This window comes from Caretta caretta, chromosome 6, assembly GCF_965140235.1.
Source record: "Caretta caretta isolate rCarCar2 chromosome 6, rCarCar1.hap1, whole genome shotgun sequence".
In the NCBI taxonomy this organism is placed as follows: Eukaryota; Metazoa; Chordata; order Testudines; family Cheloniidae; genus Caretta; species Caretta caretta.
In genome coordinates this window covers 121,385,663-121,411,647 of record NC_134211.1, presented here as the reverse complement: position 1 = coordinate 121,411,647, position 25,985 = coordinate 121,385,663, and the positions used below count along the sequence as shown (strand labels likewise).

The window sequence follows — 25,985 nt, the reverse complement described above, 5'->3', positions numbered from 1 at the left end:
AAGGTTGGGGACTCAGGTGAGGGAGACATGGCACCCCCCAACTCTGCCAGTGGGGCCCAACCTCTTGCACCCCAGAACTTTTCCACTGTCACATAGTTGTCCTTCACTCCAGGCCCTGGATGTGAGTCAGGTTATAAGAGGAGGGAAGTAACAACAATAGAACCATTGATATGTGTGGTTAGATGTTGATAGATGTTTGGCTGCATGTGTGTGTTCCCTCTGTGTGCCGCCCCAGGCCTGCGCAGACAGCTGGCACGGCAGAGCTCAAATGAACCACCCAATGACTACAAGATTCGTTAAGGGACAAAGGCACCCAGCCAGGTTTATTGTCGATGAAGCACAGTACTAATATCCCACAGACTCTACCAGACCACTAATACATGTATGTCCATAACAGTGGACCACCTCAGTGAATGGCAGGACTTTCACTCTAGACCATTCTTCTCTAGACCAGACAAAGATACTTTCTTTGAGATACATTTTTATACCCCAACACAAGTTAGTACTGCCAATTTTTTTTTTCATTTTTGTCCTTTAATAGTGTTACATGGGATTTTGTGGGTAAGCGTGAATGGGGCTGGCAGAGTAAAGATAGGTGTGGTCACAGGGTGTATTGGGACATTGCTGAACAAAAGCAGAGTTAAGGTTGCATGGGCAACCTTAATTCTCCATTTCCTGGTTTTCAGAAGTTTGAGTTTTGCTCAATTCAGTGTTGTGCAATGGGATGACATACCATCCAGCAATCTTAACTCTACATTAACACAGCTTTTTACCATTGAATAAATCTGTGCTTACATCAGATTTTCATGTTAGGGTTGCACTTGAGCTTTAACATTCTTAAGGACTGGTAGAAAATGTCCTCCAGAAATCTATTTCCTCTTTTAAAAATACCCCATTATTGTACTGGGGTACAATAATGGGGTAATGTAATGTAATGTAATGTAATGACTCGTACTAGTCATTAAACTACAGACAGCTCCGAAAGTTATGCATGCTCCTGATGACACTTCTTCCATTATGACAGGTTTCAGAGTAACAGCCGTGTTAGTCTGTATTCGCAAAAAGAAAAGGAGGACTTGTGGCACCTTAGAGACTAACCAATGGACTCCTCCTGAAGGTCGAAACAGCAGACTGGACTTCTACATAGAGTGCTTCCGCCGACGTGCACGGGCTGAAATTGTGGTAATTGGTTAGTCTCTAAGGTGCCACAAGTACTCCTTTTCTTTCTTCCATTATGTTAAGGCTTGAGTGGAGTTATGTCTCCTAAAGCAGATATGAGGGTTTCTGTTGCATTAGAATTATAATGAATGAGGGTATGCCAAATAGAAGGCAAAATTGGCCAGTGTTATGTGCTGGTGTTGTGTGTGGATGTTCTTACTAGGTGAAATTTACCCCTCTCTTTGGGGTGAATTTCACCCAGTATAAATAGCCAATCATAATGACATACCTTTAAAATTATAGGAAGGTAGCCACCATCTGAAATCCGTGGCTCTCCAAAGATAACCACTACAATCAAAATTCTTTTGTGGAGCTATAGCTGGTGTATGTGTGTGTGTGTGTAGGAGACTCTAAATTCCAGAAAGAAAAGGAGGACTTGTGGCACCTTAGAGACTAACCAATTTATTTGAGCATGAGCTTTCGTGAGCTACAGCTCACTTCATTCCACGGCATGCATCCGATGCAGTGAGCTGTAGCTCACGAAAGCTCATGCTCAAATAAATTGGTTAGTCTCTAAGATGCCACAAGTACTCCTTTTCTTTTTGCGAATACAGACTAACACGGCTGTTACTCTGAAACCTGTCTAAATTCCAGGCTCAACAGAAAGGAAAGCATTTTAATTTCCAGTGTTAGAAAGTATCAGAGTAAAAATGAGTTGTAGTCTGCTTCTGTACAGGTTACAATTGTTTAGAATAAATCAATACATTTGAAATTTGTCATTATTGGCATCAAAGAACTCTGAACTACAAGAAAAACAGCAAACATTTTCCCATAGATAAGTGTATGTCAGACATAATCATTTTGATTCATTAATGTTACCTATCTTTCCCTCCTATAAAACATGTGACAAGGGCTGATTATTCCACATATTCCTATTCGTGTGCAGTGTTTCCATATGCTTGCAACCCAACTATCGCTAAACTAATCAGCACTGTCTAGGATAAATTGCATTTCCACCAATTATAGCTTAATTGTTGACAGATGGGAACACAAGAGGGAAATATGTGGAATCATTCAGAGGACAGATGTATAGCCCAGTGCCAGGTTAATTGTTCCATCCCATTAAACCATTGACTTTTGTCTATACCTAATAAAGCTTTCACAATATTTTCCTATTCATGGTGGTTAAGTGAGATCTGGAAAGCGTTCACAGAGGTATTTATTTTAAAACATAGAATCCAAGTAAAACAGTCGTTAGTCATTAGCTACCTTTACTATTTACATTGTTGTCTTCTCAAAATTAATCTCTTTTTTTGGTTTAATTTTAACATTTGATTTGATTTTGTTTCAGTTTGCTTTGTAGGGGTTTTGTCATGAAATCACTGTACGTAGTCTGAACTTTTGGGACAGTGTCAGTTATTTTCTCATGGTTGAAGCAGGCAGAGATGCAAAAATTCATAGATTATAAAGCCAGAAAGAACCATTGTGACAATCTAGACCACCTCATTACATGGCAGTTACATGCATGGATAGAGGGGATAAGGAAGTACAAGCCTACAGTTAAGACTCTGAACTGGAACTCAGGATATCTGGATTCAAATCTAGTCTCCGCTACAGACTTTCTGACCCTGGCCAAGCCACTTAGGCTGGGAATTTGAAAAGAGCCTAAGGGAGTTAAAGACCTAAATCCCAATGAAATACAGTTGGCAGTGGGTATCTAACTCCCCTAGACTTCTATGAAAATCCCAACCATAATATTTCTCTATATGAGTCCACATCTGTAAAATAGGAATTGTAATACTGAGCTACCTAACAAGGATGCTGTGAGCTAAATTCATTGTTTGTGAGTTGCTCAGCATTACAACGATGGGGCTGTCTAAGTATATAGACAATAAATGTCCTAATTTGAAGGATAAAAGAGGTTGAAAATTGTGGGAAAGGAATGTGGGTTTAGAATCAATTATCTTTATTTACTGTTTGTTGCTAGGTTCTTTATAGACAGATGGTGGCAACAGGCCCAACTGTGCCCTGATATCTTTATAAATCAAGAGTAGTTCTACTGAAGTCAACGAAGTTATGCTGGTATAAGTGCAGTCAGAATCCAACCAAAGGTCACTTGCAGATCTTGTGCTAATTAGATGACATACTGACAGAAGGATGGCGAGGTCACAGTGTGACTGAATGGCAAGGTAAGGCAGGTGTTTTGTTAGTTCCACAATTCCTCTTGTGCCTGTGCTTAGGTACACGTAAATTTCAATAGGACAAAAGGGTGAGGATGTGCCAGGCTAGGGCCTATGAGCTACCTTGAAGATGTTTCTCCCCCAAAGAGGCTCTTAAAAGAGAAGGTGGCAGAGCAAAGGTAATAAGGTGAGCAGGGGGACGAGACAAGAGGAGGGAGTAATTCTCCTGAGAGTTGGGTCATCTGATCCTACAATCCAAACTCACACAAAACTCCTGCCAAAATCAATAGGCATTTTGCCTGTCTCAGGAGTGTAGGACTAATGTTACCCTTTATTTCTTGTTCAGTGGCATTCCCCTATGTACCCCCATCTTAGCTGCGTTAAAACAGCTGCATGATAAATAATTTCAGTTCCAGTATATTGTTGTATATTCCCCTGAATTTCTCATTATATCTTTCCACAAAGCAGATGCACCTTCACAATGGTGGCCCTTCGAGACCTGCAAAGATAAATGGGTTTAGTCATATCTGTATCTGCAGTGTTCCTTTGTATTTCTTCATACTTGCACAAACTATTTACTTCACAAAAGAAGTAATTCTTAACAGCATCAGGCTATCCATCCAGTGGGTTTAAAGCATAATCAGAGAGCTGAGTTTTTTCAATGCATGACTCCAGTCCCATCCGGATCGTTTGCAGTTAGAATTCCTTATCAAAGAACTCATCAAACAGAGGGATTCTCTCTGTCTTGGTTCTCACTAGTGCAGGTTTGTGACCCAGCTTTCTCTCTTCTCTTTTCCAGTCATCTGAATCAGTGCTAGAGCTGTCCCAGAATAGATCTCTTGGATCCTGATGCTTTACGAACCACATTTCCACTTTACTGCTCTGACTGGGATAGGATTCAGCCATCTCGTGTGGCTCCAAGAATTCTCCATCCCATGTATTTCCTAAAAACAAGAAAACCATCTTCTTAATTATTCTGGGTTGCACACCCAATTGCAGAGGGGTTATCAAGGACTTACTGAGGGTTGGTGGAATCACATCAGAGGAACCCAGGGCCCAATTCCAAAATTTGTGCAGAGCAAACTATTATTTTTCTTTTCTCTCCTTATGTAAAAAAGATTCTCAGACTGTAAGTGTTAGATGCTGTAGCATATAGGAAAAGGATAATGTCCCTTTAAATAGTTGATGAGCCTTCTAATGGTGCTCACCATGTTTTATGTTCAAGAAGCCAACAGAAACCAGCTAATGTGGCCATCTGTATGTAGTTAGGTTCTGAATGTTCATAAATATTTAGTAAAAATGATTATTTGAATAGAAATGTGCCCATTGTGCTTTCTTCATATTGTTGTTGTGTAAAGAGCACAAGGCACAACAGATACATTCTGGAATAACTCCAGTACTAGAATGCCATGTTTATTATTAGAGCTGGTTGAAGAATAGATTTTTTTGGTTCATTGGCAACTTTGAAAAATTTTAACAAAATGTTTCAGGTCAGACTGAAAACAAAATTTTTTAAAAAATGTTGGTGAATTCAAACATTGACTTTTTTTTATTCCAGACACATGAAACCTTTTGTCTCAACAAAATCAAAACGTTTCATTTTGATTTCAACCATTTTCAATTGTTTTTTGGATTTTTAAAAAATAAAATTAAAGGAAAATTTGAAATAAAAAGTCCTTTTGAACCGAAAAATCAAAAAGTTGAAAATGACCAAATGAAATGGTCTGATGTTGCCAGACTATTTTAAATGAACAATTCAGCAAATGGACATGAATTTACAAAATATTTCAAGGTCACTGAATCTGCATTTTTCGCTGAAAAGTTTTGACCAAAAAATGTCACCCACCTCTATTTATTATGCTGTTTCCAAATTTTAAACCAAATATTGTTTTTATATTTAGTGATAAAGGGGGGAGATTTTATACTTTTATGTACAACCTTTGTTCAGTCTCAGAACCTTTTTCCATAAGTGGTGTGAACTGGCCCCAAAAGCTGTGGAGCACGCTGGCCCTGATCCAGCAAAATAGTTAAGTACATGCTTAACTTCATGCACATGACTAGCTGCAATGAAGTCAAGCCCAAGTTCCTATATACTTTGCAGGCTCAGGCCAGAGTGCTGAACACCAGGCAGGGTTGAGCTCTATATTTTTAGGTGCATAATTATTAAATATATGGTGTGATAAGAGGCAGCATGGTTTAGTAATGGTTTAGCTAAGGGCCATGGGGCTTTTAGCTCATGCAGTAGAGGCTCATGCATTTCGCTCCCGAAGTCCCAGGTTCGCTCCTGTTTGCCGACGAACAGAGTCCGTCGGTGTTACACCTGATTCACATCTCACACTTGTATATCTACATTAACTTCATTGAAGTTACTCTGGATTTATGCCATTGACAAGTGAGATCTGAATCAGGCCCTTGAGTACTGTGAAAAAAACATAAACAGAGTTAAAGGTCTCAGAGAAGCAGTTCAGAATGAGTTCTTCATCAAATGAATGAGAGGGAGAGGAGCCTGCTCCACCGCGAATTTGTATTAATTGCTAGGGCTGTCCCATATGTATAGCGTAATCGACGGCTGACTACAATGCATCCTGACAGGCAGGCCATGGCGGAGTCACTGCTATATTGAGTTCTACCAAGGGACACATGTACATGGAATGAGCAGAGCCATCCACACAAACTCTTCATCAAAAGGAATCAGACTCTCCTCAGTCTCAAAGGCCTCTCTGTGGAACAGCATCACTTCAGGGTTTGCTGTCCTTGGCTGACTCCAGCCCTTCAGTCGCAAGGGCTTAGTTCAAGGTATTCCATCAGGAGGCAGGTTGCACTCTCCTAGCTATCCGAATTGCAGCTTGTGTTATTTTTAGCACACTCTCTGAGCAATGTGGTCCTGGCATGACCTGTGAATGCAGTGATCTTTGTTCCACATTAATATGCCTATACAGTAGAATGTGCCTTGCGTGACCATCCAACCAATCAGTAAAAACTAGGCATCTACTAGAGACAGCCTGTAATTAAAGGTTTAACCAAAGTGTACCAGAAACCCCAGGGTGCACTTTAAAGGGTTTCTTTAGGACAATAGGTTGCCTTTTGAAGGTGGCTTTAGTGCAGCTATCTAATTAAAATATCTTTTGCCAGCAGTATTCAGCCGCGAGTCCCCTTCCGCTCTGGTCCGGCAGGACTCCTGAGTCTTTGGGGTTCTTCCCCTAGAGATAGTGGGCCTGAATCTGATCTCAGATTCACACTCACTTTCATCCAGGGCATGAGGCTAAGGTGAAATTCAGCCCTATGCAGATGGCCAGCAGAAGCCTGTGCTGAGGGCTCACATAGGATGGAAAGTGGATCCTGGACCTTGGCACTCCAACTCTACAGACAGAGCCATTCATCCACGGAGACCCTCACGCACCTACACACCAAAAGCTATACCCATCTGTGATGGGGTACCTACCCCACACCGGCATAGATGGGGTTTCTCATGCCCTGTCCCAGAAGAAGCAATGGATGGGGAATCCTCCAAGGGACCCAGAGAGGCTGCGTGAAACACAGCCAATCAGGCGGGAATTGCAGGGAGACATCCAGGCCCAGTAGGCTCAGATAAAAGGGAGCTGCAGAGCAAAGTAGGATCAGTTGCTGCTAGGAGCCCAGGGAGTAAGGACTGCACCCCTGGAGGACTGAGAGAACTAGAAGCACCTTGGACAGAGCAGTGACTGGCTCCTAGGACTGAGCAGCTGAGGGCCCTGAGGTGAGGGTGAAGAAGGTGCTGGGGCCATGGGGAAGTGGACCAGGGAAACAGAGCCACATTGACAGAGGTTACAGAGGAGCTGCAAGAGGCTGCTATTTACAAAATCCCTGGGTTAGGGCCTGGAGTAGTGGCTGGGCAAGGCCAGGTTTTCTCCACCCCCCCCGCCACTCTCGCCGCCGGGAAAGTGGCTGGGCAATAGGACAGTAATATGCACTTTACCCCCTCCCTTTCTCTTCTTCCCCCCTCCCCCCCGGAAGGCAGAAACAGAGATGATGACCTAGCTGGAGGGCTGAATCGCAAAGAGGATGCTGCGGTTCTGGGAGCCGAGAGAGGAGCCGTAGGTGGGAGCAGAGACAGAGCGCCGGTGGGCAGATGTGAGTGTTGGACTCGAGCTAATCCCCAGCATGACCAGGAGGAGGCACCTGTCTAGCGATGAGGACTGCGGCCCGTGACACCATCCCATTGCTAAGGAGACGTGAGTACAAACTGGACAGACTTGTTTGAAATGTGGACAACTAGGATGTTGAAAACATAAGCAGAATTTCTGGGAGCCCCTTTTTTTTTTGTTATGCCCACAATGTTTTCCTAGAAGTCTAACTTATCGCTGCTTTTGCTCCTTTCTCTTCCCCAGCAAGGCTAAGGAAGCAAAATCATTATATGTTACTGTGACGTTGCACTCTATATGATTTTATGAAAATATGCGAATGAGTGTGAATATAATGTAACTGGAATATGGTCCATGCAAAAGGTCTCTTGTAAGGTATCATTACAAAGCTTATAATCTACTGAGTGTGCTCATCCTATTTGTACGAATGGATCATTCTTGTATCTGAAACTAGAAATACGAAATATAACTCTGAGGTCCTATTGTAATTATGCAAAGTATGGGCCATTGATGGTGGTTTGGAATCTTGATGGCTCCCATTAACCAGGACAATTGACTGTAGATGGCTCTGTTTACTTGCAAGCCTTCCTATGAGTCAGGCCAGCAAGAATGAAGGCTTGGGGTCTCACAGGACATGTGACCATGTCATCTGGTACTGGAATCCATCTTAAACCTGGTGCTTTTCCATTTAGATCGAACCCGTCACAGTTACACTGCATCAGCGAGAGAATCCAGAGACCTAGCAAAGAGCAACTGTTTGGTACTTGTATTATCGCAGAGCCTAGGAGCCCTAGGCATGGCCCCAGACTGCATTGTGCTAGGTGCTGCACAAATGCAACAAAGAGACAGATGCTGCCCCAAAGAGATTACCATATAGACAGCCAGAGGCTGCGGGAAGGGGTAGGACACACAATGTGAACAATGTGATGGCAGCAAATGTCATGTCAGTTCCATGGGGGGTTTTCTCTCATTTTCTTTCCCTTATCTGCATATATTTAGGAGAGGATCAGCTAAATGGACAGAAAAGGGAAGGGAGAGGAGACAGTGAAGGGAAGTGGGTGAGGGGGACAGGGCAGGGAAGAGGAGGGTAAGAGGGGCAGGTGTGGGGTGACACAGAGGACGAGGGGGAAGGTTGAAGCAAACAGCCAGTCAGCATGGGGCAGAGAAAGTTCAGAGAACTGGAAAAGCCTGCCCCAAACAGGTACAGGATCAGGCCCCTTGTCTGTCTCCTCCTTTTTGCATTTATTTTCTCAAAGGGCCCTGGGCTGGAGCTCAGAGAAGAGGGAGAACATGAGAACGGCCGTACTGGGTCAGACCAAAGGTCCATCTAGCCCAGTATCCTGTCTTCCGACAGTGGCCAGTGCCAGGTGCCCCAGAGGGAATGAACAGAACAGGGAATCATCAAGTGATCCATCCCTTGTCGCCCATTCCCAGCTTCTGGCAGAGGCTAGGGACACCGTCCCTGCCCATCCTGTCTAATAGCCATTGATAGACCGATCCTCCATGAATTTATCTAGTTCTTTTTTGTACCCAAAAAAGTTGCTGGAGGACCTGGGCTCCCCACCAGCCACTGGAAAAGGGAGTGCAAAGATCCCAGGGACCAGAGGTGAAACAAATGCTGTTTCAGAACTCCGGCCGAAGACTTGGCTTGAGACTGTTTGTTGGACTTTCGGTTACCCTGAGGGGGCTACGGGGAAGCTATAAGTGACCTGGCTGGAGGCGGGGGGAGGGGGAAGGAGAGCCTGCTATACCAAGTTCCACAACAAGGGAGTGAACAAGCCTTGAGTCCCCTCTTCTACACGCAGTAGTTCTCAAACTTTTTTTTTTCGCGGGCCACTTGAAAATTGCTGAGGGTCTTGGACTACTTAATGATCTTTCCAAATGTTGTTTGTACCATTACTAATTATTGTAAAGCGCTTTGGATAAAAGCATTCTATGAAAAAAAAGTTAATAATAATTAACATTTTTTTGGTCTGCAAATAAAAGCACACAACTCATATTTTAATATCCGTAGTCTTACCTTTCTAATGCAATGGATGTGCTGTCTCTCCCCCGCCGTGGCAGCCCCCGAGCTGGGACTGGGAAAGAGGTGGATCTCTCCCCTCCCACGGCAGCCCCCGAGCTGGGGCTGGGAAGGAGGTGGGTCTCTCCCCCACCATGGCAGCTCCTGAGCTGGGGCTGGGAAGGAGGTGGGTCTCTCCCCTGCCACGGCAGCCACAGAGCTGAGGCAGGAAGGAGGGCCATCTCTCCATGGCAGCCACAGCCCTGAAGCTGGGGAAAGTCGCCTCTTTCTCTGGCCGCCTCAGCCTTGCACATCCCAAATTCCCCCACCCCCTCTTCTCACTCCACTGCCCCCTCCCACCTAACCCCTGTTCCCCCCCAAGGCCACCACCCCACCTTAGATATGCATCTTCTCCAGGCTCCTGCACGGCTCCACTAATTAGGTGGGTGGCCCGTCATTCTCTCGTGTGCAGCCGCCCAGACACGCACCTTAGAGGAAACTATCCACGGACCACCTGAATGGAGCTTGTGGACCACTGGTGGTCCATGGACCACAGTTTGAGAAACTCTGTTCTACAGTATGCTAATTATTGCAACCATACAGGAGTTTTACATAGTGCAGGTCCATGTACTGGCGCCAGGGATGAACTCGGCCCAGTGCCATGCAGGGAAATCAGTCCTTTTCTATTATGGTGGGCAGGTATTTTGCTTTGTTTTTCCTGATATAAATGTCTGTGTGTTACAATGAAGAAACAACCATAGTAACTCAAGTTGGTGGCCAAATTAACTGGGCATGTCTTAATTAGTCACTGGTAACTCTTAGAAAGTAAACACTCTAATACCGCCTAAGAGTCATGCACTCTACAGGGATAGACACCAATCCCACAGTGTCAGTACCGAGAGACGTAGGGCCCAGTCCCTGGCTCTGGCCAAGCTGGAGTCAGCGCGGGACCCAAGAGGAGGGGGCAGAGCGGGCTGCATGCTGGTTTTGCACTTTCTGATCCCTTGGAGGTGATGCTGACTGGTATTCCCCTTCCTGTTCACAAGTTAGAGTAGTTCTGAGGCTCCTCTAACATGTAGCAGCTTGTTACGGGTCCCCAGGGGCAGTGCTGAGGACCACTGGAACACAGCAGGACTCCAGTGATTCCCCATGAATGCCCACCACATACCAATATGGCAGAGGTTCGGGGTGCAGGGGAAGGGGGAACAGAATCTCCGCTGCCCAGTTAGGGTAACTTTATGGCCCCTTCATATCGCCAGAGTGGCAGAAAGGGGCAATGGAGCTGAAGATTTGCTCCAGAGTATTTTGGATCCTTACTGTGGAACGTTTTTGTAAAGGGAGACAGACAGCGTGGGGTCACAGTCAGGCTGCTTTTCCTCACATATGTGAAAGAGGAGGCCAGGCAGAGAACTAAATAGGTCCTAAACTTGGGCCCAGAGTTGTGGTTGCTCTTACCTATTTAGAAGCCATTAACTAAGAAGGTTCAGAGGTTCCTCCCTATGAGGCTCCCTGACTTATTGCAATGCTGCCATATTTAATTCTGCTTCCTGGAGGCCCTTCTGAACTCCATCTTTACAACATGTAGGGTGCATTCCAGGAGACTGAACAGTTGCAGGGGTTTAGGGCCCCCAGTCACTGGCTTGCATAAAGTGAAACTTCCAAACATCAAATAAGTTTACATCTCATGGGAAAATGACTCTACTTACCATGGTCTCCATTAAAAGTTTGATCATGCTCAACGGGGACAAGGTCTTCACCTTCAGAGCAATTGTTTCTCTGAAGATTTTTGAGGACTTTCTTAGCCTTGAGCTCCCTTGTTTTTTGTTTGTTGATTTTTTCCTCCCTGTGGAGACTTTTCTGCAGTTCCTCCTGGCTTTGTAAATGATTCATCTGTATGAGCAATAGAGGAGTAAATAGGTAACTCGTTTTCCAAGGGTTTAACCTCTAAACTCAGCATTCCTTTAGGCTTATGGCCTAATTCTGCAAACAAATAGGCACTTGAATAATTTTACGAGCTCAAATAGAAGTTTGCAGAATCGGGCCCTGTCAGATTGCAAATATGGCTGAGTTCTCAGTGTAATGGGTTCCCCCCTGGGGGACCATCTGGAACTGGGGTATCACTGAGCTCACTGACCCACCAGCCTGAGGGGGTGGGGAACCCGTCACACTCAGGTCATCCACAGACAGTGGTCAAATATTTCAAATCAGGAATAATTGCTCAGCTTTTCCAGGAAATAACAGATATTAGATTCAACTGTTATCTGAGTCCAGTGACCATCTGAATAAAAATACTAAGATCTGTGCTTCCTTCCCCCGCGCCCCCCCCCCCCATACTGATATTCTTGGCCTCATTCCCACCACGTAAATTACGAAAAATACAGAAAACCAAGCTCTTGTCTAGCACCTTTCTTCTGAAGGTCTTGAAATGCTTTACAAACTCTCATTATCCCCATTTTACAGATGGGAAACTGAAAGCATGTGCCCAAGGTCATCCAGCAGAGCTAGGAAAAAAACCCAGGTCTCCTCACTCTGTCCAGTGCTCTACCCACTGAGAAACACTGTCTCTCATAAGGCATGACTCTGCCTTGAGGAGAGGGAGAAAAGGGTATTTAAAACAACATCCACCAGGCAGGACTGAACGTGAGATCTCCAGCACTTCATGTGCCATTATCACTTGAGCCACTGGAATAACTCTAGCAGCTGCTACCACTGTGGGCCCTCAAGGGGACAACTAGTGGGGGACATAATACACGTAAGCCAGCATGCTCCCTACTGACAGAGGGACACAGTGTAAGTTCTGAGATGAACACAAGGCTTTTGTTCTCCAAAGCATCAACAGATACACATACTGAAGGTCAAATAATTAGTTACATCAATCCAGTCCCACTGGAGTCATTGGATGACACTATAACAGAGGAGAACGTGGCCCAGAGAACTGCTCTTCAGGCACCATGGATGGTTTCTAAGGCAAGGTACCAGCTCCCACTGTCTCTGTGATTCAGTACATGGCTTGGATGTCATCAGAAAATCATTCATTTCACTTTTCCAGTTGAGTAGTGGGTGGCACAATGGCAACCACTACACAGGGAGGAAATTCAAATACAAAGGTGAGGACAAAGGAGCAGCCACAAGAGAGACAATGAAGACAAAGGCTGGTAATATAGAACCCAGCCAGGTAGAGAAATGAGTCTGAGCATCTCCCTTCCTGATCTGAATCCAGATGCAACAGCAGCTGGACCACCAGACCTACAGGCTGAGTTCACCCAAGCATGGATTTTATCATTCCAGTTCCCTCTTTCAAACATCTTCAAAACCCAACAAGATTGCGGCTTTACCTCTTCTCGCTTGCGGTTCATTTCTAACATCTGCAGCTTGTGTAAGTGCTGTCGTCTTCCAGACGTATATTTTGCAGTTTGCACTCGCTTCTCCAGCTCCTTGCACAGTATTTAAAAAAAAAATGCAATGCTTGAAACAAACTCACTGGCTCACAGCTATAAAATCCAACCCCATTCCCCTCAATGCATGAAGAGGCCGCTTACCAGAAACAGAGGTCTGTTGCCAACTCTGTCAATGTTATTGCAAGTCTCTCAATATTTGGTGTTTTTCTTAAAGTTCCAACTCTTGGGATCAGGTAATTACTTAAAAATCTCAGTTTACATTAAAAAAAAAAAACAACAACAACCCCAAACCGTTTCTGGCCCTCCTGGTTGCAGAGAAGTTTAAAAATGTGACTCCCAAATTGGCCAACAGCTGGTGAAAAATTAGAAGAGCCCCCAGATTACGGACTTTTAAATAATGAGATTTTTAAAATCTCATGTTGGGGGGGCATGGCTCATCATTTGTGAGTGACTGGGGTTGAGAATACTGCATTCTCCCTGTTCTCCTCTTGCTCTGCTAGATAACTATCACTAGCAGTTGTGCTATGGCTCTGATTTTTACGGAGTATATTAAGCGGAAAGCTGCCCCTCCCACGAGGCACATTCCTGAATGCTCACCTGGAGACAGCCAATTTTTTTCAAAGATTCTGGGCATCGGAAGCACTCACTAAAGTCGATTAGCAAAAAGCCCATTGAGCGGTTAAAACCAAAGGAACGCTACAGCTGTAAAAGCCTGTGCAATCTCACCCTAGCACTGTGAGGACAATTACCACACACAGAGAACGTGGTTTGCCTGCTGGGGGAAGCCAGGTGCTGAAAGCACTTCTGAACATCAGGCCCTAACATCCAGACCACCTGCATACTTCTGATGTCTAACTCCTGACGAAATCAATGGGAGTGAGGCACCTAAGTACCTCTGAGGATCTGAGCCTCAAGTGGGGCTCCACATTAGCGAATGTCGTTTTGACCCCTTGGCTTACTGATGCTACACTGCAATTGCTTTAGCTAGATCCCATCTGCCAGGCTGCTCAAAATTAAAGATGAGGGAGGTTGCAATCTCTTATTTTGCACCAGTAAGAGGCCTTACTACTGCCCCCAGAGTCCAAAGGAAGTGAACTTTTGACTTCGATGTAACCAGGATCCAGCCCTAAATGGAACACTCTGGCCCCAGACAACTTCCCAAAAGAGCTGGTCAAACTTTTTTCACATGTCAAATTTCTGCCCTCCTCCCCTTCCCTCCCATATACACATTGTTGCAGCCAGTCTGCTCACCAGTGCAGCTCTTGGCTGGCCGAAGCTGAGAACACCTGGGATAAACAACCACATGGTCTGTTCTCACTTGCATGGTTGCAACCATGTTGGCTTTGATGGGGTTATGTGAGCATAATAGAGAAGACTATTTGGCCTTAAAATGAGACCTCTCATAAGTGGCTAGCGAGAGAGAGGGGCACAGCACGCCTGGTGGGAAGTGGCTGACTATGGACTTGATCTAAAGCCCATTGAAGTCAGTGGAAGACTCGCACTGACTTCAGTGAGCTTTAGACCAAGCCCTGTAAATGATCAAAGCACATGTCTGGAAAACTGCGGGCTACTTGAATTTCCCAGCATGCTGTGCAAGGTAATGGTGCAACTGTGCCAGTTTTACCTGTATTGTGGGAACACCCACCTTTGCTTTTTGGGCTGCTGCCCCTTCCTGCTGGCTGAGGAGCTTTTCAGAAGTGATTACTTGCGGAAGGTCAGCGGGTTCCAGCTTCTGCAAGTCCAATATTTCTAACAGTCAGCGTTCCTCATGCCATGCGATCGTAAAACATAAAAGCCAGACATTAACTCTTAGGCCCCATTGCCCCTAGGCAGTGGGGCCTAGGGGCACTGGGGGGATAGGTGAGAGGCCAGGGGATGCAATTAGGGCCTGGGGGGATGGGTGTGGAGCATCCTTAATAAATAATCCAAGATCTCTTTGGATCTCAGCATCTGTTGGCATTTATTCATGGAGGGCCATAGTGTGAGTTGACAGAACTGAGGAGAAACACCTGAGTTTGTGTTAAAGCAACACAATCTAAACTTTAAAGATGTGTGCTTCTTTTCCGATGGATTGTTCTTATTACCATGTGTTTGTATCACAGTAGCGCCTATTGGTGCCTTAGTACTCTAGATGTTGTACTTACACACAGCAAGAGACAATCCCTGCCTCAAAGAGCTTACAGTTGAAACAGATGTAGGGCTTCAAGGGAAACTGAGGCAGGGAGTGGTGAAGTGACTTGCCCAAGGTGATGCAGCAGATCAGTGGCAGAGCCAAGAATAGACGTCTACTCTCCTGAATCCTAGTCTATGGCCCTATCTGCTAGGCCGTGCTGTCACAGTTCAGGGCTCCTCCACTTATACTCCCCTCCGTGTTCCACTCTAGGCTCCTAGCTATAACGTCTCTTGGGCAGAGACCTACCCCTCTCTCCCTCCTGACCAGGGTTATACCAGGCTGCATGGTTCCCTGCCTACACTGTGATATCCCCAGCAAGCCAGATGGCTTAGACACTCTGTGTTGCGCTTTTCTTTTTCTTCAGAGGCTATTAACAGTGTTATTGCCCCCTGCTAGGAGTTTCCACACAGCTCTTTCTAAGCAAGCACATTTATTCTTAAGGGGTAAACACTACAGCGAAAACATTAAAAACAGAGTTCCTATATGAATGCTAACATCTTACCTGAGGTCACCCATCAGTCTCATGGGGCCTCAGGAGGCCAAGGTCCTTCCAACCCCTCCTAGGAAGGTTTGGGGCCCCTGCTGGACAGAAGTTCCTGTCCATTGAAAAAATGGCCATAGAGTTCATTTCAACTCAGGCTATTTATCCCAAAGTCCTTTCTTTGTCTGTTGGTCTCTGGAGAATCCAGATTGAACCAGTTTACGTGAGCCTCTCCAAATGGTGGTAGCTCTCTGGAGGTGTCACAAACTGAGTGAATTTGCCTAATTACCCCCAACATCTTCTTAGCTCTTGGTGGGTTATGGCAACCCTCCCCCATAGAATTAGACAATCCTTGGCCCACAATGACACACAGCCTTAATACAGGAAGATCTCCCAGTGATATGGTGGGAAATTACCATATCCATCACACACGCTGCTTCTCTTCTAATGTTTATGTTCAGTAGGACCTTATTCAGTGGGACTTCTCATGGTGTAAGGTATTATTTGAGGTGAGGGAGGGACGCAAAATCAGGATCATTTTATTCACATGAAAGCACACTTTTTATTTCTTAATAATGCTGACCAGAAAATTTCTCCATGACTTCTTTTTCCCCATCAAAATGTCTATTGATGGAAAATTTCCAAGCAACTGTAGTCTCGGATCTTTTATTAAAGCTAAGTACCATACAGTTGTGTTTGAACCGATAGCTGCCATCAAGGTTAAAAACTTCAGAGCACTTTACAGACAGCTGAGTTTGGAGTTTCTTTTCAAGGAATTAAGATACCTGCTTAAAATGGGCAAAACTGCAGAGGGGTAATAGAGGAATCTCTAGTACCTGTTTGTGGCATTGAGGTTCCCAATCCTGCTCCCATAAAAGCCAGTAGGCATCTTGTCAATGCCGTCAATGGGAAGAAGAGTGGACTCATGCTTAATGCTGGACATTAACTTCCAGGTGTACTAACATGCCCTAATTTGTGACTGTACTTTAGCCAGATATAATGAATCAGTGCAATGACTTCTTGATTTGCAAAGAAATAAAGGTAGTAACTTAGTCATAAAAAGGTTATCACTTAAAGCACACAGGAAAATTCAGAGTTGAGTCCTTGTTGCTTTTTTCACTGGCATTGTTAGGCTGGATGGAGCCAAAACAAAAACAACCCACTACAAAGACACTCAGGACCCAATTCTAAGCCCACAGCAGTCAATGGGAAAATCTTCATTGTTTTGGATGGGCTTCAGATCAGCCTTGCAGACCTGATTGTAATGGTCATTTCTTCTTCCAGTAATATTCCTCCTACTCTTGGTAGTTCATCCTAGAACCAGTGGCAATGCTGCTATAAACCTCTGAGCCTCCTATGGTATATGGCAGAGGTCCTTTCTGTGACTCTTATGCTGTTCCTGACGTGCGTCAATGGGACCCTTTAAGGCCTGGGGCCAGAGAGATTAAAGCCACCATGTGTATTCATGACAGTAATTATGCACATGCTTAAATATTGCCCAACGCGGGGATGAACTGAAACATGTGCTTAAGTGCATTTCTGAATTGGGGCCTGAGGCCAAGCTGAGAGTTAGGTACCTTGAAGGATCTGGGCCTACGATGACTTACCAATGATCACAAAGAGCCAGGAATTGAGCCCAGGTCTCCTAAATCTCAAGCCAGTGCCTTAACCACAGGGCAATCCTGCCTCTCACAAATTTGTCCTAATAAAAAAGTGTCCTGTGGCTTTTTTTCTTGCCCACCCCTCGTGTCTCCATTTACACTATTTTCTTTAGTGCCTGAAAAACTAATCTGAAGTTGTACTAATTTAAGAGATGACACTAGATGGCAGCAACGAACACCACAAATTACAGTATGCAGTGTAGTTGCAGCTGTGTCGGTGGGTCGCAGGATATCACCTTGCTCCCTCCCCTTGCCTCTCTAATATCTTTTATTGGGCCAACTTCTGTTGGTGAGAGAGACAAGCTTTTGAGCCACACACAGAGCTTTTCTTCAGGTCAGACCTGAAGTAGAGCTCTGTGTAGCTTGAAAGCTTGTCTCTCTCACCAACAGAAGTTGATCCAATAAAAGATATTACCTAACCCACCTTGTCTAACTACAAATTATAGTCCAGGCTGTAAATCTTTCACCAGTGCCACCATAGCAGTGAATATAATGTTACTAGCGGCAGGCAGATAAACTCACTAATCTATTAGCTGATCCTACTATGGCCAAGAGGAAGGAGAAGGTTCAGGCTTTAAAGTTCAGTTTTGCTGAGTGGAAGGAAATCTGACCTCTTCTTGCACCTTTGTAAATTTCACAGATTCTTCCTCAGGACCCAGACCACAGTTGGAATCTTCCAATACCTCTTGAAAAGGGAGAATCTTCCTGCTCCATTTTGTTATGCATTACGGAAAATGTTTGTCCAGGAAAGGACACTGCTGTTCTATTTTGATGACAGTGTCTAGTGGCATTAGAACAAGCATGGAGATGGAGGGGGGGAATAATAAAATCTCTAGGTAATAAATACTATTAACAATATTCATATGCTAACCAACGGTCATATAGTTTTTAAACTTACTGCATCAGACCCATGTTCCCAATATGGCAGCTACTTCTGAGGAAGGTGTTAAGAACCCTGCAGCAGGCAGAGGTAGCATAATCAGTGGCACTGGAACAGGGTGGGTCAGGGGGCCAGGGCCCTCCCAGTTTTGAAAGTGGTGGGCCTGACCTGTCCACTTTTCTCCAGGGCAGACCCCACCTCCTTCCTCTTCTCTTCCCCCTCAGGATCCACCCCCCAGACAGGCCAGCAGGCAGCTGGTGGACCTCGGCCAGGGAACCCGGGAAGTTGTGGGAGCCACATGGACCCTCCACCATTCCCACCCCCGGCTCCCTGCCCAGCCCAGGGCTGGTGGAGGTGGAGGGTCCACGACTCCACACCGGTTCCCTACAGCTGCCCACGCGGGGGGTGGGGGCTGCTCAGAGCCACAGCCTGGCCATGGTAAGAGCCACACGGGCAGCTGTGGGGAGCCTGAGTCCCTCCAACCTGGGCAGGAGGTCCGGGGGCCGGGGACACGGGCAGGGGGCTGCTTTTGGTGCCAGCCCACCGCGGCTTGTCCAGGAGCGGGGCCTTGGGGATAAGAGGAGGGGCCTCCTGGGGGAGGGGCAGGGCCTCAGAGGAAGAGGAAGGACAGGCCCCCACTCCTCAGGCCCCCCACTTTTGGGAAGGCTCTGACACCCTTGAGCATAATCTGCCCCTTATATTAAGTATCATTCTGATCCAATGGGGGGCAGGCTGTTCCACATCTGCCGTCTGTGGAGTTCTTGCACCTTCTTGCACTGAAGCACCTGGTGCTGACCACTGTCAGAGACAGGGCACTGGACAAGACGGACCGGGGGTCCCATCCAGTCTGGCAGTGCCTATGTTCCTAATTGCTCCACTCTGTAAAACCCTCTGTTAGCATTAGATGGCCGTTTAATAAGAGGCTGGATCTTGCGCTCAGGATGGGTATTTTCCCTTCTCCTTTCTCGCTGGCTCACAGTCATGGCTCTAGAGAGAGGACTGAAAGTAATCATCAGAGATATTGGCAGGGCAGGGATTTTACAGCCAAGCACAGCTGCTGCTAGGTACTCATTCAAGCCTGGCCCGTTAGAAACTGCTCAAGTAAAGCGAGGATTAGTTAGGAAAATATTATACTTCTTTAAGTCAGGGCTGGCCTTATGGGTGGGTGACCGCCCAAGGTGCCATGGTCAGGGGGGTGCTGTGGTCAAGAGGCAAGGAACGGGACAGGCCTGGAGTGTGAGGCCACAGAAGGGAGCTCAGGGCAATGGGGGAAAGGCAGTGGGGCCTAGAGGCAATGGAGGGATAGGTGAGGGGCCAGGGGAGGCAGTTGGGGCTTGGGAGACTGGGTGTGGAACCCAGGGAGTGAGCAGGGGCCAGGGGTGCCAAAATACAAGTTTGCCCAGGGTGCCATTTTCCCTAAGACTGACCCTGTTCAAAGTCTGGTTTTCATGAGGGAGCGGGGAGGAGGGGAAGCTAAGGAGGAAAATTTATTAGGCACTTAAAGACTGAATGAATCAAATGCTCTTGGGCCATCCACAAAGCTATCTGTGGGTAGTCTGGCTCCAGAGCATGACTGTTGTCACTTTAAGGGAAAGCTCCTTCACAGTTTACAAACATGCCAACCTTTGGCAGTGACGTTGCCCATAGAGTAAAGGGTGGAGTCCGCAAACAGTGCAGGACTCGAGTGGGACCTACTCCCTAACCTTGGGGGTGGCAAGGGCTAGTTGCCTGGTGCAACTTAGAGCAACCTCCAAGCTGCTCTAAATTGCACTCCATTGCCTATGAACCCAAGAGACCATTCTGGTACTTAGGGATTACCAGAGCACAGGGACACTCCAGCTACACCCACCTACTCCACTCTATCTATGGGAGAGGATGATGTGGAGCAGTTACCCCAGTTCTCTGCCAGCTGGAGATTCCCCCTAGCCAACTCACAAAGCTCATAATCTCTGCTCTCTCCTGGGGATACAAGGTCGGTGGATCTCTAAAGCTAAAGAGCAGGATGAGCATGCTGCAGGTAGAATATTTCTATGTAAATGCTAATTGAATGGCCTGTTTGTAGATGCTTTTCTGAAAGACATGCTTTAGCCAAACCCAAATTATGGGCTCAATACCAGGGTAACTGGGTGAGATGTACAGGCGTGATACACAGGAGATCAGACCAGATGAACGAATGGTCCTTTCTGGCCTTCAAATCTATGAATAACTTGACTTACACATGCTGTCCCATTGACTTGATAATATAACTGTAATGGGATGACTCACGTGAGTAAAGCTCCATGGAGTGTTTGAGATTGAGGCCCATGTGATAAAAATAAGTGTTTTGAGTATCTCACTGTTTACCATCAAATACCAAAACCAGCATGCTCTTCAAAAGGCAAAATATTTTCCAGTTTGATATAAAGATTTAATCAAACTATCAATCTAACAACACACAGAGTCGGTGCTCAGCTATTCAATGGCAGAAATGCAGAATTTAACAGATCTTCTTAACTGTCTTCATTGGAAGCTGCACTTGGCCTGGTAGAAAACTGAATTTAACAGCAGCGCTGCACCTTCCTTACCCCCATCGAAAAGAATCTTTCACCATTAAAAGCAGTTCTAGCATTTGCATGAATCTCTAGTTAGTCAACGTGTGGAAGGCAGGAAGGATGGACCTCTAGCTAAGGCACTCGGATGGATCTGGGGAGACCTGGTTACAATGCCCAGCTCTGGCCCAGATTTCCTGTCTGACCGTAGGCAAGCTGTCCAATCGTTGGCGGCTCAGTTCCCCACCTGTAAAACAGGGCTGCCTCATGGGGTGTGATGAGGATAAAGTCCATTAAAGACCGGGCGGTGCCCAGATACTAAAACGAGGGAGACCATTTAAGAAGAGAGCTAGAAAAAAAGCACATTAGTGGGTAGCATTGGGTTTCTATTCACTCTGGCTCCTCTACTGGGAGGAGACTTGAGCTCTCACACTCTAGCAGCTCTGACGGCCCATCCAATAGAGGGCTGTGGTGCACAGACTTGCAGAAGGACAGGTAGACGGACAGACAAAGGAAGCCTATTTTTATATAGTCAGGCTGTTTGGCATTTCTTAAAAGCTGGGACTGCTTCCCTTTTACACGGTGTGAATCAGGAGTAAGGCCACTGACGTAAATGGAGTGACACGAGTGTAAATCCAACCCACTCTCTTCACAAAATACCTTCATTTAAATAATTGTGAGTGAAAAATAATGATCAGCGGAGCTATAATTTCTTACCAATATAGTTCATTCTGATGGCTTTACTCTATCAGATTACAAAAAGAACAAGACATACCCGGGCATGTTTACAGTTAACATGGGATGTTCCCATTAAATCCAAGTAACTCCTTAGGTAGCTCTTTAAATTCATCTTACTTGGAGTCTTCGAGGTGGATGCTGTTTAATAATACTTGTTTCTCCCTTTTCCATCATGATGTCAAATGAAATGGGTCTGGGCACTTAAAGGAACAGAGAAGGAGAAGAAGCCAATAACAGGTTTAATACAATCTCAAATTGATCATTAACTATTAGACTTTATTACGCAAAAGCTTCATGACCTTCTAGTTATAGTGTAACATGCTCCCAAAATACAACAGCACATGGGAAAAAAATGTGTCCACCAGACACCAGAGCTGAATACCAGCAAAAAATCTTCCCTGGATACTTGCTCAAACCTGTCAATGAATTCCCTTTATCCATGCTCACGTCCTTTGCTTTCCACAGACATTCTTGCTATCAGCTATTACTGGCACCGATAAAAATGGAAAATCACATGTGGAAAACAGACATTTAAGTGGACATGTTCGAGTATCTGCGCTTGACTCTACACGCAGGGAATAGAAACAAAGCCATCTGATTCACCTGGCCAGTCGCAACCAAGTTAGGACTTTATCCCACCCCCAGGGAAGGTATAGGGAATCTTCCCATTGTTTTCAGCTGGAATTAAGTCAGCCCCCACCAGTAAAAGAAAATGCTCACTGAGAAAGGTCTGTGTTCAATCCACAGAGGAAAAATCTCAAGGAGGCTTACTGATTATTTTGAAGAACAAATGCATTTGAGAAAATTGATCTGCTCACAGATATTCCATGTCTGATAGAGAGGATGAATTCTTCTGATTAAAAGACTAGCTCAGTTCTACCGGACACACATACAATGTTTATTTATTGAACACAGAATTAAGCTTTATCAAGTGTTTAACAAGTAAGGAACTAGAGGCATTTGCTGATCTAAATACATTTCACACTTTAGTGGAAAAAATCCCAAATAGCTGACTTTTCAAGAGAAAATATTTAGCAGCCAGTAAGTATATAGGGGGAAAAGCAGCTTATAACTCAGATTGCGAAACTCTGCTGTTTAGAAACTACTGTTCTTAAGTCCATAGGGCTAGTTAGTGCCTAAACAATTTCTGATGGTGAAGTAGAAATACAAAGACAGTGAAATATTAAAATATTAGATGCCACATAAACTCAGGGCTAGGACTTAGATGCAGTAGATGGGTTAGCGACATGGGACTCAGGAGGACCTGAGTTCTGTTCCAGATCTGATATTGAGCTGACCTGCTGCATGAAGTTGGGTAAATCATTTCGCCTTTGTCTGACCCTCATTCCACTCCCACCTTTATTAATAATTTTTTTGGCTTGAGGTACATAAGAACGGCCATATTGAGTCAGACCAAAGGTCCATTTAGCCCAGTATGCTGTCTTTCAACAGTGGCCAATGCCAGGTGCTTCAGAGGGAATGAACAGAACAGGTAATCATCAAGTGATCCATCCCCTGTCACCAAGGTAGCACCTAGGAGCACCAGTTATGAATCAGGACCTCATTGTGTTAGGCACTGTACAAGCTCAGGACAGAAATAGGGTCCCTGCCCCCAAAGAATTTATAATCAAAGTCTATTTCGACTCTAAGCAGTTTAGGGTAGGGGCTGACTGAAAGGTCTGTACAATACCTAGCACAACCGGGCCCTGATCTGGGATGGGACCCTGATGTATGACTGTAATACGAAGCCCCAGCCTAAATTTAAGAAATTGTACTGTTTGTTTTCTCCTTTGCTCTTCAATAACGTGCTCTTAGAAAGTTTAACTTAACACAAGCTGAAATATAACCCCGTGAATGAAATAAAACATTTTGTGTAGCAGACATCTGTTTGTTTAGACAGTGGCTCCAGCTAATTCATCATTCAAATGTGATCCGCTCTTATTAGCAAAAACAGCACATGTAATGGAATATGACACTTCCAGAGATGACTTTTTGTAAATGTACTTGCTAAGTACCAAATGGTTAGCTCTTTGCTGAACGGAGTAGTTATTTAAGTGCCGCAAATGTCATGCTGCATATCCAGAGCCCGTCCGTATTCATTCCCAGACCCTTTCTGCTTTTGAAATGTCGCTGCTCTCAGGGTAGCGGTACATTTCCTCTCGTGCTCTTAGCGTAACTATCTATATGTAGCATGGAAGGGGGGAAATATCCAACCCTGCCAAGCCATGTTACACCAGTGTCTTCCAATGGAATTCACTATTAGAAATACGCTAGGGCCTAATCCTGCAGCCATTTGCTCATTTGAATAATCCCACTGAAGCCAAAGGAGACGCAATTATGTAAAACCGGTAGGGTGGTTCCCTTACAGTTTGTATTACTCAGTTATTCAAAGCAATGTTTCCAGTTTCCCGCCTGTGTCCCATACTCTGGTCTAGAGCCTCAGCTGGTCTAAATCAGCTGAGCTCCATGATGCTTCTCGTCTTCTTCTGTAAAGTGCAGTGAGATCTACTGATGGAAAACGCTAGGTAAGAGCTGGATATTATTATTACTGCTCTGATTTACATCAGCTGAGCGCCTTGTCCAAACTGTGAATAATTCTTTGGGTTTAACCCAGGGCTGTGTGTGGATCACATAACTATAGACGCATCATAGAGATGTATAGTAACATATTAAGGGGTCGCTCCAGAAGTACGCCTCAGGACCTGTCCTGTAACTCTTCCACATCTAGTCCCATTGAAGTTAAGGTCAATGGGACGCCTTCCATGTGTAAGGATGACTCTCACAATCAAGGGTAGCATGATCTGGGCTGTTTGAGATGTAAATAAACAATTGAGACAGTTTTCTAAAACAAGCTAAAAAAAATGATGTCCTCCCCCCACAATGCTGTAATATTCAGGAAGTGTCAGAAACAGACACATGCCTAGAATAACACCTACACATGCACACATACACACAACTGCATTTGGGAACCTTTCAGCTTTCTACCATTTGTCTTAGTTCAAATGCAATGTTTTTCTGCTGAGCCATATATCTATGTGGCAACAGAAAACACGAAGAACAAATAATCAGCCAAACCAAGCACCCTAGAAAGGGCAGTTGCTTATCCATGGCCAGGTTACCTGTGGAGCATCTGCCATACAGAGTTTCTCTTAGGGGTGGAAGCTGCCTTTGAAACACTGGATTTCTCTCCTCCATGGCTGCAAATGACCATAAACTTCTCTCGTCCAGGGTGCTATGAAGTCCACATACCGCAGCAGTGCAAGGGGAAGGAGGCACCTCCTCTTTGGTTTGCACTGGTGCCACTTTTGTCACCTTATGATGAGTCCTGGAGTAGCTCAGGCCCATTTTACTGAGTTACAACATTCAAAGAATGACAAGACTCTGTGCAGTAGTTCCTGGACTTGACCTTAGCACTGATCTGTGTCTTTGGCTCCCTTTGAAGGCAATGCCTGTTTATAAAGCTCCCAGGTTCCCTCCAGGGCAACTTTCACGGTCTGCCTGACCATACACACACACAGAGCTGATTGGGTGTCTGGTAAGCCAGTTTCCATGGCTATTTGTCCCCAAGCCTTTCCTTCCTAAATCCAGATTTGGTGAGCCCAGTTAAACATTGACCTGGGCTGGCCACTTCCTTGAGCAGATGAGAGGCTGGCTGCTATTGAATATTAAACTAATCCAGAGACGTCTGAGGTAAATACCAAATATCAGATAATGGCCTCAGGGCGTCTTCCTCTCTCCCATAAATATTTACATCTTAAAACACTCTTACTAAAAGTTGCTCATTTAACCAGTGATTGGCCTTGAGAAGTTTCCCTTTGCTGCTATGACCAGCTGGTTTGTAAAAACGTTGATCTTACTCAGGAAATTTTGTCCTTGAAGTGCTAGCAGGCAGAGGAAATGGACTTAAGCACTGCCAAAGTGAGGAACCACTTATTCTTTACTCTAGAGTTATACTGGTGTATCTGACAGCGTATCTGGCCCCGTAACTTCCCTCAACTTGCATGAGTGTAACCAAAAGTAGAATTTGGCCCAAAGGGGAGAAACATAGAAGGGAATAATCCATCCTTTTTTGTCTCTAGTCATCTCTGTGCTAAACATCAGCCTACCTGGACCTTTCCACACCTCACAGTGCGAACCCACCTGGTACCTAGAATAATAATCAATCATCCATATTAACTATCAGTTTCAGAGAACACAACTTATTTGGACAGCTGGGGATCAATTACTATAAAGACAGAGCTTGGGATACCCGAGGAGGATTGTTTGGGGGGCTAGGGTAGTATTATCAGTAAGACAGCAGCTCTTGATTAAGCAGGAAAAGGCATGGACAGCAGCCAACAATGTATGTGTAAGGTTCCGAGCTCAATTTGTGACTATACAATGGCTTACATTCATTTAGCAGAACAACGTGTACCTGTCAATGCAGCAGGGCCTATATGCTGATTTGAGAGTAATGAAGCTCTTTCCGGACTCTTCTCTTGGGAGAGGAACATTAAAGGGACCACGGGCAAGATGTGTTAAGGCATTTAGCTGCCTAAAGATGCAGCTAGGTGCCTAGTGAGGTTTCCAAAGCACTTAGATACCTGACTCCCACTGAAGTCAATGGGAGTTTGGCATATCTGAAAATCCCACTAGGTGACCATCTGCATCCTTAGGCACCTGAAC

At 45.2% G+C, this 25,985-nt stretch overlaps 1 protein-coding gene across 3 annotated transcripts; it reads right to left on the bottom strand.

Moving 5' to 3' along the window:
• Window positions 1–296: 296 nt before the first annotated feature.
• Window positions 297–24,858, bottom strand: CCDC198 (coiled-coil domain containing 198). 3 transcript variants are annotated; one of them, XM_048855221.2, is made up of 6 exons: window positions 24,440–24,858; window positions 21,438–21,520; window positions 14,505–14,591; window positions 12,797–12,895; window positions 11,168–11,351; window positions 297–4,282 (listed from the first exon to the last, which is right to left on the bottom strand). In XM_048855221.2, the coding sequence occupies exons 1-6, from the start codon at window positions 24,663–24,665 to the stop codon at window positions 4,035–4,037; spliced, it is 927 nt and encodes a 308-aa protein (XP_048711178.1). In that variant the 5' UTR covers window positions 24,666–24,858; the 3' UTR covers window positions 297–4,034. The 3 variants fall into 3 exon arrangements, with proteins under 3 accessions (XP_048711178.1, XP_048711180.1, XP_048711179.1); XM_048855223.2 differs by lacking the exon at window positions 21,438–21,520 and having other exon boundaries at window positions 24,440–24,560; XM_048855222.2 differs by lacking the exon at window positions 24,440–24,858 and having other exon boundaries at window positions 21,358–21,516.
• Window positions 24,859–25,985: the final 1,127 nt, after the last annotated feature.

Coding starts and splice junctions, on each gene's coding strand:
- CCDC198 (XM_048855221.2), bottom strand. CDS start 24,665: ATGGGCCTGAGCTACTCCAGGACTCATCATAAGGTGACAAAAGTGGCA. Junction 21,521..24,439: donor GTATGGCAGATGCTCCACAG/GTAACCTGGCCA, acceptor TGTTCCTTTAAG/TGCCCAGACCCATTTCATTT. Junction 14,592..21,437: donor ATCCACCTCGAAGACTCCAA/GTAAGATGAATT, acceptor TTGGACTTGCAG/AAGCTGGAACCCGCTGACCT.